Source organism: Oncorhynchus keta, chromosome 9 (assembly GCF_023373465.1).
Source record: "Oncorhynchus keta strain PuntledgeMale-10-30-2019 chromosome 9, Oket_V2, whole genome shotgun sequence".
NCBI classification, from domain to species: domain Eukaryota; kingdom Metazoa; phylum Chordata; class Actinopteri; order Salmoniformes; family Salmonidae; genus Oncorhynchus; species Oncorhynchus keta.
In genome coordinates this window covers 26,876,959-26,888,459 of record NC_068429.1, presented here as the reverse complement: position 1 = coordinate 26,888,459, position 11,501 = coordinate 26,876,959, and the positions used below count along the sequence as shown (strand labels likewise).

The 11,501-nt window shown below is 43.6% G+C and overlaps 1 protein-coding gene across 6 annotated transcripts in view; it reads right to left on the bottom strand.

Moving 5' to 3' along the window:
• Window positions 1–501: 501 nt before the first annotated feature.
• Window positions 502–11,501, bottom strand: part of tnca (tenascin Ca) — a 45,741-nt gene continuing 34,741 nt past the window's right edge. For 3 of the 6 annotated variants that reach the window (XM_035775793.2, XM_035775794.2, XM_035775795.2), the window contains 15 exons: window positions 10,986–11,258; window positions 10,481–10,753; window positions 9,681–9,986; window positions 8,000–8,272; window positions 6,736–6,858; window positions 6,210–6,353; window positions 5,729–5,848; window positions 5,404–5,547; window positions 4,703–4,833; window positions 4,452–4,584; window positions 4,069–4,220; window positions 3,824–3,920; window positions 3,487–3,648; window positions 3,122–3,285; window positions 502–2,906 (listed from right to left, as the gene is read on the bottom strand). In XM_035775793.2, the coding sequence (XP_035631686.1) occupies window positions 2,796–2,906; window positions 3,122–3,285; window positions 3,487–3,648; window positions 3,824–3,920; window positions 4,069–4,220; window positions 4,452–4,584; window positions 4,703–4,833; window positions 5,404–5,547; window positions 5,729–5,848; window positions 6,210–6,353; window positions 6,736–6,858; window positions 8,000–8,272; window positions 9,681–9,986; window positions 10,481–10,753; window positions 10,986–11,258 (2,606 nt within the window). In that variant the 3' untranslated portion in view covers window positions 502–2,795. The remainder of the gene's footprint in view (window positions 2,907–3,121; window positions 3,286–3,486; window positions 3,649–3,823; window positions 3,921–4,068; window positions 4,221–4,451; window positions 4,585–4,702; window positions 4,834–5,403; window positions 5,548–5,728; window positions 5,849–6,209; window positions 6,354–6,735; window positions 6,859–7,999; window positions 8,273–9,680; window positions 9,987–10,480; window positions 10,754–10,985; window positions 11,259–11,501) is intronic. The other 3 variants (XM_035775796.2, XM_035775798.2, XM_035775799.2) reach the window with 1 other exon arrangement.

The following is an 11,501-nucleotide window of genomic DNA, read 5'->3' as shown; positions in this document are numbered from 1 at the left end:
ATCTATCTGCTGCTCTACATTCTTCACTGCTTTCACATGTCCCCCTTACCAAAATATCAATATTTGATATTATCACTCTGTAGGTACATGATACCACAGCATATTTAATCCTTTTGATTTTAGCTTACTTTTTTATTGTTTACCCTAGATTACAAAAAGACAACATTAAAGAGACACTTTTACAGAAGTAGTCTAGTAAATTGATGTGTATTATTGTTTGTTGAATACTTTTGCTATTTTAGGCTTATTTTATGAGTATTTCTGTTTTTGAATTTGGCACTCTGCTATTTCACTGGATGTTGGCCAGGTGGGACGCTAGTATCCCACATACCCTAGTGAGGTTAATATGCTCTCAATCTGTGTGATGCATACTGATGAGTACTTTTCTCATGGTTAAGGCATGAACACATGAACACTCAACACTGCCATCTGCTGTTGAAGGGAAACTATTAAGTAAAGAAACAGGTATGTTTGACATTGGCAGCAAGAAAAATGCTGACACCTTTTAACAAAGTATATTTTATTGTATTGAGGGTTTCATATAGGCATCTGTTTTTTATTCAGTTGAAAAAAAATGTCAGACATAATTTAAACCGGTATTCAATGATGTCAGTGGTTAAAATCACTACCATAATCTTCTCAAGAATAGTTGTCCTGCTTTGTTGTATTTGTGGACATACTGTTAATGAATTCCAATAGGTTTAAATAATATAAAATTTTATTTGAAATATCAATCACTCAATATGAAACAAACGATACCCCGTTTAGTCAGTCCTGCCCTCAGGTCTGTACAAGGAAACTATTTTTTTGTATTTTTTTTCATTCATCCCCCTTTGATCCAGTCCCAAAATGTTTTGCAGGTCAGCAGGCAAGGTTCGAAGACATTGGACTTTCAAGAAGCAAAGTGTCATTTGTCACATCATCATAATGATGCGTTTGGCATCATACGATGCGTTTTACATCATTATGCTGATGTGGCAAGTGACACTTTGCTTCTTGAAAGTCCAGTATCTTGAAAACGTATCTGCTGACATGCAAAGCATTGTAGGACTGTATCAACAGTGGACAAAAATATTGTTTTTGAGTGGAATTTTCCTTTAACCTTGATAGCTTTATTTCCCCGTCCCTCAACGTCTGGGGAGACTGAGGGATGTGGCATAAAGACACGTTATTATTTCCCCTTCCCTCAACGTCTGGGGAGACTGAGGGATGTGGCATAAAGACACGTTATTATTTCCCCGTCCCTCAACGTCTGGGGAGACTGAGGGATGTGGCATAAAGACACGTTATTATTTCCCCGTCCCTCAACGTCTGGGGAGACTGAGGGATGTGGCATAAAGACACGTTATTATTTCCCCGTCCCTCAACGTCTGGGGAGACTGAGGGATGTGGCATAAAGACACGTTATTATTTCCCCGTCCCTCAACGTCTGGGGAGACTGAGGGATGTGGCATAAAGACACGTTATTATTTCCCCGTCCCTCAACGTCTGGGGAGACTGAGGGATGTGGCATAAAGACACGTTATTATTTCCCCGTCCCTCAACGTCTGGGGAGACTGAGGGATGTGGCATAAAGACACGTTATTATTTCCCCGTCCCTCAACGTCTGGGGAGACTGAGGGATGTGGCATAAAGACACGTTATTATTTCCCCGTCCCTCAACGTCTGGGGAGACTGAGGGATGTGGCATAAAGACACGTTATTATTTCCCCGTCCCTCAACGTCTGGGGAGACTGAGGGATGTGGCATAAAGACACGTTATTATTTCCCCGTCCCTCAACGTCTGGGGAGACTGAGGGATGTGGCATAAAGACACGTTATTATTTCCCCGTCCCTCAACGTCTGGGGAGACTGAGGGATGTGGCATAAAGACACGTTATTATTTCCCCTTCCCTCAACGTCTGGGGAGACTGAGGGATGTGGCATAAAGACACGTTATTATTTCCCCGTCCCTCAACGTCTGGGGAGACTGAGGGATGTGGCATGAAGACACGTTATTATTTCCCCGTCCCTCAACGTCTGGGGAGACTGAGGGATGTGGCATAAAGACACGTTATTATTTCCCCTTCCCTCAACGTCTGGGGAGACTGAGGGATGTGGCATAAAGACACGTTATTATTTCCCCTTCCCTCAACGTCTGGGGAGACTGAGGGATGTGGCATAAAGACACGTTATTATTTCCCCTTCCCTCAACGTCTGGGGAGACTGAGGGATGTGGCATAAAGACACGTTATTATTTCCCCTTCCCTCAACGTCTGGGGAGACTGAGGGATGTGGCATAAAGACACGTTATTATTTCCCCTTCCCTCAACGTCTGGGGAGACTGAGGGATGTGGCATAAAGACACGTTATTATTTCCCCGTCCCCTCAACGTCTGGGGAGACTGAGGGATGTGGCATAAAGACACGTTATTATTTCTATGTGCCTAGTTGAAAAGCTTAACGGTGCTCATACAGTTTTTTTTATCGACTGCCAGAAAGAGAACGTAACAGTGTGGGAGAATAAAACATAAGAGCGAGAGTGAAACTTACAGTAGGACTCTTTTTACCCTCACCATAAAAATAAGTGTAACGGAAATCTCCATTCATTGTTTCACATTTCATAATCAAACTGCCTTATTCTTAATTGGCATATTCAAATATCTTTGGACATAATATAAGGAGCCATACTTGGCTTGAGCATTCTCCAATGAACGCAAACAATAAAACAAATCAAACACACAACAGTGCCTATTCTGACCATTCCAAACCCTCCACCACATATCTTTACAATATAACCATGTACAGGTATTAAGTCTATGATCTTTTCCGTCGGCTTTCAACGTTTCTGAAGTTGACGGGTCTAATCTTCATCTCGACGAACTGGATTGAATGCTCGTGTCCCTTCCAATGGAACCAGTTGATACCCTGAAAAAAGGTATACTTTTTTAAACATGTTTACATTTTACACACCCCAGTATTTCAAAATATGTGTGCATGTGTAATAAATAATACATGTAATAATCTTGTTTCATACTCTGACAATAATATAATGTACGCACACGTACAAACACACACATACACACACACACTTTGTGATAGCAGAAAGGAAGTCAATACATTGTAGGCCACACTTTTTGTACCTTGCTGTGACTATTGTCACCATATTTTCCCATGAGGTTGACACGATGGCAGTTCTTGTACCAGAAGGCACCCTTATAGGACAGTGCACAGTTGGTTACTGCAATGTCGTTGTCATTGTCGTACGTGGAGAAGGGCCGACCATGGTGATAGGTCATAGAGTCACCTAGGAAACAAGAAAAACACATTGACTGGTGAGAAGAAATATGGATAGTTCAATCACAGTTATATTGTGTCTTTTATTGTAACTTTTTTTTACTGTAAAGTGTATTGGTATATTTCAATGGAATTTTAATCAAGTTAGATCTGACTAGATTTTCTATGCAGGAGCACTAATAAACACAGCTATTATTATAATTGTCCTTACCTGCTGTGCCGCTATATCTTCCTAAGTATATCTTGTAGCGGCTACGTGGCTCTGCGATGGTGAACTTGTCATACTGAGCGTAGGCCGACTTCCCGTTGTCCCTCAGGTCCACACGCAGCTCGTACTGGCCTGATGCCGTCATCTTGTGGAGGTTGGCCAGACCTGAAACGACAGGAAATGACATCACAGTGCCATTCCTGTTTCCTATGGCTCAATTGGTTGGAGCATGGTGATGCAACCCCATGATTGTGGTTTGACTTCCGCATTGGCCACAAATACTGAATAAAGGGAGAAAATAAAATCCAAATAAAGGAAGGGTGGAGAGATGTGGACTCACCAAACCAGAATTCATCATTCATGTCCCCAAAGCCACCGGTGTAATTCTTCCAGTTCCTGAAGAACTCCAGATTTCCATTCTGGCGCCTCAGGAACACCTGTAAAGAGAGTTGACAGAACCTTTCATATACAAGCCCTGATGTCAGTGGTTTGGCTTCAGTGTTATCACAACCATGTAAAGGTCAATCCAATCAAACCTGGAGTTTAAACTTTGTGTGTGTGCGTGCGTGTGTGTGTGTTCTTCACCATCCATCCTCCTCCGTCCGTGGTCATGTCACAGTAGACCTGGATGGGCTGGCTTTCGTCCCCTCCCAGGTAGATGTTGTAGGTGCCAGAGATCGTATCTCCATTCAGCAGAGCCTGCGAGCAGTCCTTAGGGTATCTGTATAATCCTCCAACTACACACACACACACACACACACACACACACACACACACACACACACACACACACACACACACACACACACACACACACACACACACACACACACACACACACACACACACACACACACACACACACACATCAAGAACAGTGCACTACATAGGAAATAGAGCATCACTTGAGATCTTCCCATTGTAAAGCTGTGAGGGGAAGGAAGTGGTGTGTGTAGCAGTCTACTTACTGGTGGTGAAGACATTGGTGACGTGGCGGCTCCGCTGGGCTCCAGCGATGGCCTGTAGCCTGACGCTATACTCTGAAGAGCCACTCAACTCACTCATGCTGTACGATGTGGCTGTAGGGCTCAGGGCAACTTCCTGTATTCAAATCAAATCAATCTTTATTCATAATGTAAAGCACTTTGGAAAATGTAGCTGTAAAATAGCCATTGATGATCGATAGTGGGGGCCAGTGTGCGGACTCATAAACCCGTACCCGGACTGTGCCGTCGGGTGAGGTGAAGGTGAGGATGTATCCGGTGATGGCGGCACGCGGAGGCTTCCAGGTGAGAGTGGCACCGTCTGTCTGGACATTAGTGGCCGCCAGGTCACGAGGAGAATCCACATCTACAGACACAAACAGGAAAGTGGAAGGATCACATGTTAAACGTGTTAAACAATGATATCACAGGTCCTCCCGGGTGGCCTGCAGCGCCAGCTGTGCCACCAGAGACTCTGGGTTCGTGCTCTGTCGCAACCGGCCGCGACCGGGAGGTCCGTGGGGTTGGCCAGTAGGGATATCCTTGACTCATCGCGCACCAGTGACTCCTGTGACTCCTAACCAAGGTAGCCAGGTGCACTGTGTTTCCTCCGACACATTGGTGCGGCTGGCTTCCGGGTTGGATGCGCGCTGTGTTAAGAAGCAGTGGTCGGAGTTGTGTATCGGAGGATGCATGACTTTCAACCTTCGTCTCTCCTGAGCCCGTACCACGAAATTTTGGGAGAAAAATGGGTAAAATTAAAAAAAAAAAAATAATAATAATAATCATGATATCACAGATGTCTTAATATTGAATTCATGAACAATACAATACTGCACTTCATTGAATTTATGAACAATAAAATATTACACAGTTTGATTGTTGTTTGAAAATCAGACCCAATGCTCCTATATGAAGCATCTGATTGGAGAGCTACCCGTTGTGAATTCAGTGGTGATGGTGCCACTCTTCTGTGCCTCCCTCATGGCGTACACCCCTACTGTGTAGTGTGTGGCAGGGACCAGGGAGCCCATCTCAAACTCCACCGTGTTCCCAGAAACGTGCTCCATCACTGGGGACACTGCAGACAGCAGAGGAAAGAGACAATATCACCACCCGGTTACCACCACCAACAGTCCTATTGTGCTGTGTCTCTTTGGCTAGTGATGAGGGATACCATTGATACAAATACATCATGTACATAAATACATGTCAGCTCCTGGCAATCTGTGCCTTGGGCCTCTTGTGAAACACACACAAACCTGAATCTGCGCTGTAGGTGATGACGTAGCCATCGACAGTGGCCTGAGCTGGTTGCCATAGCAGCAGGGCGGTCGTGTCAGTGACGTTGACAGCAGAAAGAGCTTGAGGCCTGTCCAGAGCTAAGGAGGAGGAAAATACACAGCTTTGTTACACACATAGGCCTGTAGCCACAACAGCTTCAGAAAACAAACACCTGTACTGACAATATTATGACCTGCAAACAACCCAATGCAATGATGTCATACTTTTTCCTGGAATAATTGACTGGGGTGGACAGAGTAGAGGAGGACCATATGTGCTGTTGAGTATGAATGTATGAAGCTAATGATTTATGAAATGCTCATAATGTCTATGCATGACACAGAGACTTCTGTCTATCCTCCTCATAGCTCTGTGACTTGAATGCAAACGTATTATATCATTTAATGTATTTAGTAAAAGGTCAAATGTGTAAATGTATGCTAAAGAGTAGTCGGACACCTGTGGTGATGTTCTCTGTCCCCGGGTCACTCTCCTCCAGGCCCTTCCCAGCAAAGATGGTGACCTGATAGGTCACTCCTGGCAACATGTTAGGCAACATGGCCTGGGTCTCAGTCCCATCTGCTAGCACTGTCATTGGGCTGCCTGTTGATGAGAGAAAATATTGCATTTATGCTACTTTACGTTCTTCTATCCTGAAGTAAATAAATGTTAAATGGTGCTGTTAAATCGTACTGCTAAATCCACTTTAAGGAACTGGTTTCCTTTCCTTCCCTGGTAGCAGCTGCAGATATTCACAGTTCTACACTAGTGTAAATTATTGTGTGAAGAAACCGTGTGATTACTCTATATTCCACTAGAGAGAGTGCTTTGTCCAATTTGAAAAATACTGGAGGAGAGGAAATTCCTCCCCCCATGCCACATGAAGCCCTTTTGAGGCCTAAAGTACTATATACACGCAGTCCAATATCCTTATTATAATGGGTAGACTTTACTGCCACTATAAGATATGAGGCTATTCACTCACCTCCTTGGAGAGGCACATAAATGATGCGGTAGTTATCCACTCTGGCACGAGGCATGATCCAGTGTACTATGGCCGAGGACTCAGTCACTTCAGAGAAGCGGATGCCTCTTGGAGCACCCAGGCCTGGCACAGCGATGGGGTCAGGGTTAAAAAGGCAAGCAAAAAATGAGAAAAGTTAGATTGATCTGTTTGAGTTTGATTTTTGATCAGGAATCGATTTTACTGAGGTCAGTTTATTCAACGGAATAGGCCTATTGCCCTATGGTGTGTCAATATACACACTGACAAATCAGAAAGGCACACAAAGACACACACAATTCCAGTGAGAAAACATATTTGCTGAAAACCAACAAAGGCCCACCACAATCACCCCAGCCAGAGTAAGATTGAAACCCACTGCAATCTACAGATCAACAGGGGTGCATCAGTATCACACTTCCCAAAATGCAAAAAAAAAACTGTGCTCTTTAGGGAGCACATTTCAATGCATGAACCAAACCATTAAACTTTTGTCAAACATGCTACAAAAAAATTTACCAGTTTAGTAACCACAATTTAACCAGTTTAGTGGCCAGTAAAATGTATAGGCTATGAAAATTGGTCTATAATGGGCATCAGAACACATGGACTTTGAGCTGCATTTAAATCCAAGCATAAGAAGCAGCACAATCTAATGCAAAAACATGTGTCTCCATATTCCTGAAAAGTATATCATATGGGGAAAAAGAGACATGCAAAGCCAATTTTTTTAATGTAACCTTTATTTAACTAGGCAAGTCAGTTAAGAACAAATTCTTATTTACAATGACGGCCTACACCAGCCAAACCCGGACAACGCTAGCCCAATTGTGCGCCACCCTATGGGACTCCCAATCCCAGCCGGTTGTGATACAGCCTGGATTAGAACCAGGGTGTCTGTTGTGACACTTCAAGCATTGAGATGCAGTGCCTTAGACCGCTGCACCCCTCAGGAGCCACTTGTTTGGTACCTTGATGCTCACAGGCCTAGAACTATTAATACATAAAATAATTATCAGTGGCATTTAGATATATCCCTGAAGGCATACCCCTTGGAAAAGAAAACCAGTAAAAACAAAAGGTATTATTACAAAACCCAGTCAAAACAAAGATCAGTATTGCATCTTGTAATCAAGACACCTGTTTCCAGAGAAATCAGACGAGAGATGTGAGATGCAGACCACATTGTGCTTTGACATTTACTGATAGTTCAGATTGTCAGAAAATAGGCCCTTTATTTAAATACCTGTTCGAGCAACACCGGTAATTGGTTGGGAGCGCTGTTCCAAAGTGACACCGTACAGCTCGATTTCGTACTCGGTGCCGCCGGTGAGTCCCGTTAAAATCTTGGTTCGCTCGTCACCAAGGACGTTGACTTCTTGCGGATGCGCAAACTTTGTGGAGTCCTTAATTTTGATCACAAATCTATCAAACATGTCTTCATCTGCGGTCCAGGCCAGGCGGAAACTGTCTGAAGTGATGTCCGAGACAAACATGTGCTCCACTTCTGGCTCAGCCTCTGGTTGGAAAGAGAATTCAATTCGACGTATTTGTCGAGAAACATTCACCCAATTACTAGAAAACAAATTTGATGACAGCAACTTTCGGCGACTAGATGGAAAAGGTGAGAGAGTAGGACTCCTAGTTTTTGGTTAAATTCTCATGAACTGGCTACCACCACTCGGACATGCTTTCAAATCGTCAAGGTGCTTTGCATTCCTTTGTTATTTTATTGAGTAATAGACACGTTCATGGTTGTGGAGAACATTTATTGACGTCAATTAGCAAGTCAACATCCACAATTACTATTCTCCATGATTGTTGCATCAAGCCAAGGATTTGGCCAAAACAATCCATCCATACCGCATGCATCCTCAATGCCAGCCCTGCATTCAGTGCATTCAAAGGTAAATAAGAAAACGAGTGGTTAGGTCAACTGACATTTCATGCTGAAAATGCCATGTTGATTTGTCTGTGTTTTCCTACTTATAGGCTACGCCTACTATCCAATCAATGATCCATTACCATCCTCAGACATTTTCAACTGGAAATAAAGACTGTTTTTTAAACGCCTTATCAGTCTAATATTTACAGGTGAAACTTAGATATTGCTTGCTTAGCCTACCTCAAACAATTCTTAGTGACAGTGATATGTGTCCACTGAAAATGACATCCTTTACACCGTAACGTTCACAGTGTCACATTATGCGAAATCTGAGGGGAAAACACAGTTTAAAATATGAAAACATATTTTCATATTTTGGAGAGAGGAAAAAGCAGAGCACCACACACTTCTTCGCTGTAACAATTAAGCTTCAAACTGAAAACACAGGCAAGACCTCCATGATGCTTCAAACATGAAGAGGATGAAGAAAATATTAAGAGTAATCAGATTGCTCTGGAAAAGTAAGTGAGATGTTGGAGGAGGTAGTAGGGTTGTGTGTTGAGGCTTCCCCACCAAAGTAAAGCATTGATGGCATTAATATTTCATCCTTTCTCAGAAGATTACAGTGGAAAGGCCTACTAGTTTGTTGTGATACAGTAAAAATACAAGTTGGGAATCAATCACCCCTTGAGTAAGTAAAGTAAACCTGTGTTTTCACTTCGACTGAATAGTGACCAATCCCTCAAGCTGTCCCAAGTGACACCTCACTGTGATGGAGAAGCCTCTTTGTACAGGGCCGAATCCTAACTCCAAGTTACTTGTGTGCATCTTAGAATTTCAGCCTACAGTGTGTGTAGTGTGGCCAGAGGCATCATGCACCTTATTTTTTGAGGGGGCACTGATGACCGAATTCAATGTATTTCAATGAATTGTGAGAAAAATCATCTATATCTTGTATACCTTTTATCTACAAATTGATCAAATTGGTAGGGGGCTCATGCCCCCTCATTTTCAACAGCCATGACGCCTCTGTGGGTGGTACCTGTCACAGCCACTGTGGTCAGTGGGCGGGAGACCAGCCCAGTACTGGATACCCCAGTCAGCCTGACCTCATAGCCTATGCCAGTGATCAGGCCCCAGATGTCCAAGAAGCTCTGGTTGCCAGGGACAATGAACTCCTGAGGTTCCAGTAGCCAGCCTGAGTCTGACACCACTATGTGAAAGTGGCCGAAGCCACCAGTAGAGGGAGCCCCTTCCTGGTGTTGAGGATGATGCGCCCTCCAGGACACGCGGAAGCCGAATGGGGTGATCTCAGAAATGGTCAAGTTTTCCACTTTGGGTAATGATGCTGGAGGGAGCAGGAGTTTTTTTGGGGGGGGTATTAGGGTCGGGTAGAGGAGGGGTAAGACGTGGTGAGAATACATATGGTAGTTGATGTGTGCAATGATTGCAAAAGTAATTGTTGTCTTCGGCGCAGTTGGCCCTTTGACTTGTAGAGCCCCAATTCAATTAGGAGAATCTAGTCATGCACATAGCCTAAATAGATTGATATCATGTTTATAAATGGGTGACAAACTCTTAATTAAAAACGGTGGACATGTCATGTAGATAAAAGGGGGTGTTGAAACAATAAAGTAAAGATCCTCATCCAAGAATACTGTATCCATCACGCCTCTTTGTAATGTTCACTTGAACACTATTCAAAGCCTGCAAATTTGTCCCGCTTAAACCTGGGTGGGTCCCTGGAGAGTTCATGTGTAATTCTTTGGCTACTGGGACACACATTTCCACCCTGTCAGTGTTTCAACATAAGTGGTAAGATTTGAGTAAATGACATAGTACCTGTGACGGCATGGGCTAAAACAGAAGGGGTGCGGCGCCCATGAGAAATACCGTACAGTTCAATGTCATAGTCAGTGGCGTCCACTAGGCCAGTGACTGTAATGTTACGGACCTCGCCAGACGGCGTGAACTCCAGTGTATCAAACAGCTGTTCAGGGTCACCGACCCGGATGACAAAGCCATCAAAGTGACCAGCCACTGTGCCCCAGGACAGGGTGAAGTTATCGTGGCTAGATTCGGACACAGCTATTGAGCCCAACTGTGGGACTGCCTCTGGACAAAAGAGAACAGTGATTTTGAATTAGGGGAGATGAGGAGTGTGATATAAAATTTAGACGTTATCTGTTTGACAGTCTAGTACTATGGCTGAAACTATAAAGTTATGATTATTTTCATAGTCGGGGTTTGACTACTCATGAGCTAGTTAAGAGTAATAGCTTTTGAATTCGGAATTATAATATGTTATAATGTAACATATGGAGAAAAAATACATGCGATGCAATACCTGTGGTGACTACAGCGAATAGGGGCTGTGTATTCTGTCCAGCGGAGCTAGCGTACAGTTTGATGTCGTAGGTTGTACTCCCTTTGAGGCCAGTCATAACTGTGGTGCGAGCCGCTCCAGGCAGGGTGCGGCCCATGGCCTGCGAGGGCAAAGCAGACTCTCTGACTTCTACTATAAAGTTATCAAAAGCCTTCTCCCCTCTCCTCCATGACAGTGAAAGTCTGTCTGAGGTAACGTTAGAAACAACTAGCCTGGACAAGTCAGGCTCTGCAGCTACAAAGGAGAGAAAAGTCAGCATTCATTCATTTTTTTAAGGGTGGCACACTGTTACTATCCTTTTGTCCCCTCAATTAACTGTTTTCCATTTAATCCAGTGTCAAAAACTTCAAGTGACCCAGATTATAATGAAGTCAATGGGTAGTCATGTGTATTTTATATAATAAGTATGTGTGCTCAAGAAAAATGATCAGAAAAGCATTGCAAACTTCAATATGAAGCAAAGTGATCATGCGCTCG